Source organism: Mastigoproctus giganteus, unplaced genomic scaffold (assembly GCF_048544385.1).
Source record: "Mastigoproctus giganteus isolate SK-2022 unplaced genomic scaffold, ASM4854438v1 scaffold_71, whole genome shotgun sequence".
Taxonomy (NCBI): domain Eukaryota; kingdom Metazoa; phylum Arthropoda; class Arachnida; order Uropygi; family Thelyphonidae; genus Mastigoproctus; species Mastigoproctus giganteus.
Window position 1 is genome coordinate 28813 of NW_028328348.1, and position 8047 is coordinate 36859.

At 27.2% G+C, this 8047-nt stretch overlaps 2 protein-coding genes across 2 annotated transcripts; both read left to right on the top strand.

The window, feature by feature from the left end:
- The first annotated feature begins 2385 nt into the window (after positions 1-2385).
- On the top strand, positions 2386-3714 carry LOC150074727 (iripin-2-like). The gene is made up of 2 exons (XM_090389488.1): positions 2386-3381; positions 3619-3714. The coding sequence occupies exons 1-2, from the start codon at positions 2386-2388 to the stop codon at positions 3712-3714; spliced, it is 1092 nt and encodes a 363-aa protein (XP_090245614.1).
- Positions 3715-6700: 2986 nt separating this feature from the next.
- On the top strand, positions 6701-7768 carry LOC150074728 (iripin-2-like). The gene has a single exon (XM_090389489.1). The coding sequence runs from the start codon at positions 6701-6703 to the stop codon at positions 7766-7768; it is 1068 nt and encodes a 355-aa protein (XP_090245615.1).
- Positions 7769-8047: the final 279 nt, after the last annotated feature.

Sequence of the window (8047 nt, forward strand, 5' to 3'; positions counted from 1 at the left end):
AGAAAATTCCATCCACAAAAAGCATTTTAGGAAAAAAGGATTTTCGTTTTAATATCTCTACTTTATTTTTAGGATTTCCGTCTACATATTTTTATGTTCTCTATTTTAGAGTTTCTGTTTTAATATCTCTACATATTTTTATTTTCTCTATTTTAGAGTTTCTGTTTTAATATCTCTACTTTATTTTTTAGAGTTTCTGTTTTAATATCTCTACTTTATTTTTTAGAGTTTCTGTTTTAATATCTCTACTTTATTTTTTAGAGTTTCTGTTTTAATATCTCTACTTTATTTTTTAGAGTTTCTGTTTTAATATCTCTACTTTATTTTTTAGAGTTTCTGTTTTAATATCTCTACTTTATTTTTTAGAGTTTCTGTTTTAATATCTCTACTTTATTTTAAAAGTTTCTGTTTTAATATCTCTACTTTATTTTAGAGTTTCTGTTTTAATATTATTTTAGAATTTCTGTTTTAATATCTCTACTTTATTTTAGAGTTTCTGTTTTAATAGTTTTTTAGAGTTTCTGTTTTAATAATCATTTACTTCGAGAGGAATAGCCTTTCTACCGTTATACATATCAAAAAAATACAATCCTAAAATTACTGCCCAAAAACGATATCAAATCTATCGTATTGTTGATAATGTTTTATCGAGACTTTTTAAAAGATTATTACGAAGGTTATTGTAAAGTGCGGAGTCATTTTTATGAATTAGTTAACAAAAGACCGATCGACAAAAAATAAAATAGTAGTACCCTATATCACAAATGAATTTTAACCGATTCTCCTACTTATTACAATGCCCGAAACATTTTTCGGTCATTCAGAATCAAGTAGCTCTTCTTCTCTTTAGGATAGCATTGAAATTGTTTTAATATGTTTTTCGTGGCAATTTAGCAATTTTTCAAACGTGTTGATTTTTTCAAACGTGTGTGATTGCAAACGCGTGTGATTGCAAGTCTCAAAACAGGAGAAGACGATTTATACTCAGGATCCAAAACCTACGTGAAACTCTGATTTTGAAAAATAATGTCGAAAGACGATAGCAATATTCCACTGGATGTTCCACTGGATCTTCCGGAGGATCTGTATCTTCCAACACGGGATCTTCCAGATTATGTTGAACTGGGTATGCTACTGGATGGAAAAATGGTATACAGAGGAACCTATATTCACGTTAGATCCGATTATAGTTCTCTATGCAAAAGTATAATTTCTATTCTAAATAATACTTTCGAAAACTTATTCGATATATTATTGAATGATTTCGAACGTTTTGAAATTCTGGGAATTACACCTAGTTGTATTCGTTCGAATATATTAACAAAAAAGTGTATAATAGAAATACACTTACCGTCCATTCCGACCTTTGAGAAGTTGATCGAATATTGTAAATCTAAAAACTTTCATCCGTTTTACTTGATGATAGACGAAATTACAGAAAATGTTATTTTCGAAACTCGTAACGAAACGTTATTGATTTTTTCTGCTAACGAAGAATATCATTCTACGTATCTTGACGATCGTGTAACTTTTCTTTTTTTAAAAGATTCTATCGATCGATTTTGTTGTTTGGTGGATTCTCTTTGGTTACCTTATCTCGATCCAGATAATCCAAGATTCGAACATCCAAGATTTAAACATCCGTATTGGAATCAAGTTTGTTGGTCGGAGTTTGACGATGGTATCTTAGATCCTAACGATCATTTTGAAATGTGCCGTAAATATTACGTTACGTATATGAACGAACAGATATACACGTTATCGAAATCATTTAATTCGAGAGGAATAGCCTTTCTACCGTTATGCGTATCAAAAAAATACAATCCTAAAATTACTGCCCAAAAACGATGGAAAATTATAAAATCGATCGTATTGTTGATAATGTTTTATCGAGACTTTTTAAAAGATTATTATCGACCCGGTAACGAAGGTTATCGTAAGGTACGGAGTCATTTTTACAAATTAGTTGACCGAAACATTAGTGTCCTAATCGATGAAAATCAATAATTTAGTAACTATCATATGTCTGAATAAAACGAATTCTTTGAAATTGCCATAACCGGTAAGAACGTAATCTGTGTTTCATTCATTTCCTATTCATATTCGTCGAATTCGTCGTCAGTCACTTCAATTTTTTCAAATTCCTCATTATTCGATTCTTCTTTTACCTCATCTGTTTTAGGTGATTTTTTATTGAATATTGTTTCATCTTGTTGTTCTTGAGACTTATTCAATCCTATTTTTTCTCTATTTGTTTTCAATGGTTCTTCCTTTGATTCTTTACTTTTCCGACGATTTAAATTTTGAAAAAAAATAAATTGAAATTGAATGGAGAATATTATAAAAACATTTGTCCGAGTTTGGATTTTATTAGTTTAAATCAAGATGCCTGTTGTCGACGATAAAAGATTATTTGTCAATAAATATTTATATCGTTATTTCGTTTCGGATTCAACAGGAAATTTGTTTTATTCTCCATTCGGTATTACTCTTGCTTTACACACACTGCTCGAAGGTGCACGTGGAAAAACAGAATCGCAGATTAAGCATGTTTTGGAATACGACGACAACACATCTAACGAAGATATAAAGAAAAATTATTTCGACTACCTAATAGAACTAAAAGATGTTTTCGACGTCGCCAATATTATTTTAGTAAGACAAGAAATTGATGTCGATGTTAATCGAGAATATTTAGAAGGAATAAAACAGTTTTATTTGTCAGACGTTAAAAAAGTTAACTTTACCGATGAGGAAGAAACGATATCGATGGCGAATTCGTGGGTAAAAAAGAGATCTAGAGAAAAAATTCAAACTATATTAGACTCCGTCGATCCCGAAACAATATTACTACTTCTTAACGTAGTATATTTCAAAAGAACGTGGGCAATACCCTTCGACCAAAAGGAAACTTTATTTGCAGATTTCTACAGCAAAGGTTGCGAAAAAAAATCGGTACCTACGATGATCGCGAAAGACGCATATTTTCGATTTGGCCGTGGACGAGATTTTACCGTTTTAGAACTTCCGTACGAAGGAAATAGAGTAAATATGTTGATTTTCCTGCCAGATACATTAGATGGTTTGTCTGCTATGAAAGAAAATTCATTCGAAGATCCACTAGATCTTCGAGAGGAGTTAATCGAAACTATTGCACTTCCAAAATTTAAATTGAGATACACAAAGAAAATTTCCACGGAATCATTAGGAATTGGATATGCCGGTAAATGTAACTTTAGTGGTATTTTCGATACTTCTTCTTACTTGATATCTCCCGAAATAATTCACAAAACTTTCATCGAAATAAACGAAGAAGGAACCGAAGCTGCTGCAGTTACCGGTGTGGGAATTTATACGGATTCCGTTTCATTTCGACCAAATGTATTTATTGCTAATCACCCTTTTCTTTTCTTTATAATTGATAAAACAACCAAAATAATATTATTTATTGGTCGGATAGACGAACTTTAATTTTATGTTTTATGGCAATTAAATATTAAAAATAAAGTTTTTTATAAAATCAGAATGTGGATTTGCAAATTAAAAAAAAATAAAATGAAATAAAAAAGTACTTGTTTTTTGTCTGTTCTTTTCTTGTATTCTATTACTCACTATTAGCATTCCAAATATTTTAATCCATATCTCGGGAGCACTCCTTCTGTAAATGTAGCTAGTGTACTAGGAGAAGTGCCCCCTACATATACAGAAAGATAGCAACATTCTAGCAATAGAAAGAAACTGCTTTTGTGAAATCTTTCTTTACTAAAATTAAATATCTTTTAAAAGACATCTGCCATATAAATTAGAAATTAAAATGAAAACTGAAATTAGAAATTAAAAATTAAACATTAGAAATGAAAATTGAAATTAGAAATTTAAAAATTACACATTAGAAAAGTTAAAAATTAAACATTAGAAAAATTATAAAATTAAACATTAGGAAAAATGAAATTAGAAATTAAAAATTAGAAATTAAAATCTCTAAAATAAAGTAAAACAGAGAAACTCTAAAAGAAAGTAAAACAGAGAAACTCTAAAAAAAAGTAAAACAGAGAAACTCTAAAATAAAGTAAAACAGAGAAACTCTAAAATAAAGTAAAACAGAGAAACTCTAAAATAAAGTAAAACAGAGAAACTCTAAAATAAAGTAAAACAGAGAAACTCTAAAATAAAGTAAAACAGAGAAACTCTAAAATAAAGTAAAACAGAGAAACTCTAAAATAAAGTAAAACAGAGAAACTCTAAAATAAAGTAAAACAATAAAGTAAAACAGAGAAACTCTAAAATAAAGTAAAACAGAGAAACTCTAAAATAAAGTAAAACAGAGAAACTCTAAAATAAAGTAAAACAGAGAAACTCTAAAATAAAGTAAAACAGAGAAACTCTAAAATAAAGTAAAACAGAGAAACTCTAAAATAAAGTAAAACAGAGAAACTCTAAAATAAAGTAAAACAGAGAAACTCAGTACAGATATCAAATCAGAGAAACATTTCTTAAAATGATTTTTGTGGATGGAATTTTCTGATTATAATAAATTCTATAAATCAAAAAATTCTATCAAAACAAAAATTGTACAAGGGGGAAATAAGTTTTAATATGTATATATAATATATAATATATAATATATATAATATATATTTTATATATAATATATAATATATAATATATATAATATATATTTTATATATAATATATAATATATTATATAATATATATTATATAATATATATATTATATAATATATATATTATATAATATATATATTATATAATATATATAATATATAATATATAATATTATATATATATATATATATATATATATATATATATATATATATATATATATATATATATATATAAATATTAAGAGAGATTAAAATAGAAACTCTAAAATAAAGTAGAGATATTAAAACAGAAACTCTCTTTCTCAAAATGATTTTTGTGGATAGAATTTGTAGATATCAAATTCTATCAAAACAAAAATTGTACAAGGGGGAAATAAGTGTTTTTATATATATATATATATATATATATATATATATATATATATATATATATATATATATATATATATATATATATATATATATATATATATATATATATATATATATATATAAACACTAACCTAAACACTTATTTCCCCCTTGTACAATTTTTGTTTTGATAGAATTTGATATCTACAAATTCTATCCACAAAAATCATTTTGAGAAAGAGAGTTTCTGTTTTAATATCTCTACTTTATTTTAGAGTTTCTATTTTAATCTCTCTTAATATTTTTTTTAAATAGAACGATCTGATCTCTTAATTTCTAATTTAACCTAACCTAACCTTTCTAATTTTTTATTTGTAATTTTTTATTTCAATTTTTTATTTGTAATTTTTTATTTCTAATTTCGATTTCTAATTTCATTTCAAATTTCTAATTTCATTTCAAATTTTTAATTTTAATTTCTAATATTTAATTTCAATTTGAGACACCTAAGACTGCACCCAGTGTTTTTTTATATAAAATGAAATCAATACCTAACCTAACATAAAGCTGCAGTTAATGATGTACCTAAGACTGTATCCCAATCGTCCATGATGACACATTTATAATGTTCTTTTGGTGGTTGAACTGTGCTGCATTTGGTAGCGTGTTTAATTTCCTAGATTACGAGCTGTATAAGAGGATACGTGTGAATATTTATTTTGGTTAATAATCACAATGCCAATAATCACAATGCCGAAAGACTATCAGGCCAAAAGAATATCGTTCAGGCCAATAGAATATCCTGTATTCCAATACACTAAACTGATATATAAAGGATATCGTGTTCGTATTAGATACAATGTGATTTCTGAATACAGAAGATTAATTTCTATTTTAAATAATGGTTTCGAAAACTTATTTGATATTTTACTAAATGATTTTGAATGTTTCGAAATTTTGGGAATTACAATTAGTTGTATTCTTTTCAACATATTTCCCAAAAACAATATAATAGAAATACATTTCCCTTCTATTCCAACCTTTGAGAAGTTGATGGAATATTGCCAATCCAAAAATTTTTGTCCACATTACGTGATAATAGATGAAATTACAAAAAGTGTTATTTTTGAAACTCGTAACGAAACGTTATTGATTTTTTCTGCTAACGAAAAATACCATTCTACGTATCTTCATGATTTTTTTAATTTTGTTTTTTTAAAAAATTCTGAAAATGAATATTCTTGTTTTATGGATTACCTTCATTGGATCGAACCATATTTTCAAAAATTTAAATATCCGTATTGGGATCAAATTTATGTGGATGATTTAGCTTGTAAGAACTTAGACCCTAATGATTATTTTGACATGTGTCGTCGATTTTACATTGAAAATTTAAATCAACAAATGTATACCTTATCAAAATCATTCACTTCGAAAGGAATAGCCTTTCTACCGTTATACGTATCAAAAAAATATAATTCAAAAATTACTGCCAAAAAAAGATGGAAAATTATCAAATCTGTCGTGTTGTTGATAAGGTTTTATCGCGACTTTTTAAAAAATTATTATCAACCCGGTAATAGTTAACGAGACCGAGTAACCTACTTTCCAAAGATTAAATCTTTATTAAAAAAAATCGATTTTTAAAAATGATTTAAAATGAAAATCGGATTTAGTATAAAAACGTTTGTCAGATTTTGGATTTTATTAGTTTAAATCAAGATGCCTGTTGTCGATAAAAGATTATTTGTCAATAAATATCTATATCGTTATTTCGTTTCGGATTCCACAGGAAATTTGTTTTATTCTCCATTCGGTATTACTCTCGCTTTACACACACTGCTCGAAGGTGCACGGGGAAAAACAGAATCGCAGATTAAGCATGTTTTAGAATACGACGACAACACATCTAACGAAGATATAAAGAAAAATTATTTCAACCACATAATAGAACTAAAAGAGGTTTTAGACATTGCCAATATTATTTTAATAAGTGATGTCGATGTTAATCGAGAATATTTAGAAGGAATAGAACAGTTTTACTTGTCAGATGTTAAAAAAGTTAACTTTGCCAATGAGGAAGAAACGATGTCGATGGTGAATTCGTGGGTAAAAAAGAAATCTAGAGAAAAAATTCAAACTATATTAGAATCCGTCGATCCCGAAACAATATTAATGCTCCTTAACGTACTATATTTCAAAACAATTTGGGCAAAACCCTTCGACAAAAAGGAAACTTTATTTGCAGATTTCTTCAACAACGGTTGCGAAAAAAAATCGGTACCTACGATGATCATGAAAGATGCGTATTTTCGATTTGGCCGTGGACGAGATTTTACCGTTTTAGAACTTCCCTACGAAGGAAATAGAGTAAATATGTTGATTTTCCTTCCCGATAAATTAGATGGTTTGTCTGCGTTGAAAGAAAATTTATTTGATCCACTAGATCTTCGAGACGAGTTAATCGAAACTATTGCACTTCCAAAATTTAAATTGAGATACACAAAAAAAATTTCCACGGAATCATTGGGAATTGGATATGCCGGTAAATGTAACTTTAGTGGTATTTTCGATACTTCTTATTTGATATCTCCAGAACTAATTCACAAAACTTTCATCGAAGTAAGCGAAGAAGGAACCGAAGCTGCCGCAGTTACCGGTGAGGACGTTTGTACAGATTCCATTTCATTTCGACCAAACGTATTTATTGCTAATCACCCTTTTCTTTTTTTTATAATTGATAAAAAAACCAAACTAATATTATTTATCGGTCGGATAAACGAACTTTAATTTAAAAAAAAGTTTTTAAACAAATCTAGTAAAATAAGAATGTGGATTTGCAAATATAGCAAATTAAAAATAAAATGAAATAAAAAGTACTTTATATAAACGTTCTTTCTCAATTCTTTTCTTGTATTCTATTACTCACTATTAGCATTCCAAATATTAAAACAGAGAAACTAACAGATATTAAAACAGAATCTTTAAAATAAAGTCGAGATATTAAATCAGAGAAACTCTAAAATAAAGTAGAGATATTAAATGAGAGAAACTTTAAAATAGATATTA

Coding starts and splice junctions, on each gene's coding strand:
- LOC150074727 (XM_090389488.1), top strand. CDS start 2,386: ATGCCTGTTGTCGACGATAAAAGATTATTTGTCAATAAATATTTATAT. Junction 3,382..3,618: donor CCGTTTCATTTCGACCAAAT/GTATTTATTGCT, acceptor ACTCACTATTAG/CATTCCAAATATTTTAATCC.
- LOC150074728 (XM_090389489.1), top strand. CDS start 6,701: ATGCCTGTTGTCGATAAAAGATTATTTGTCAATAAATATCTATATCGT.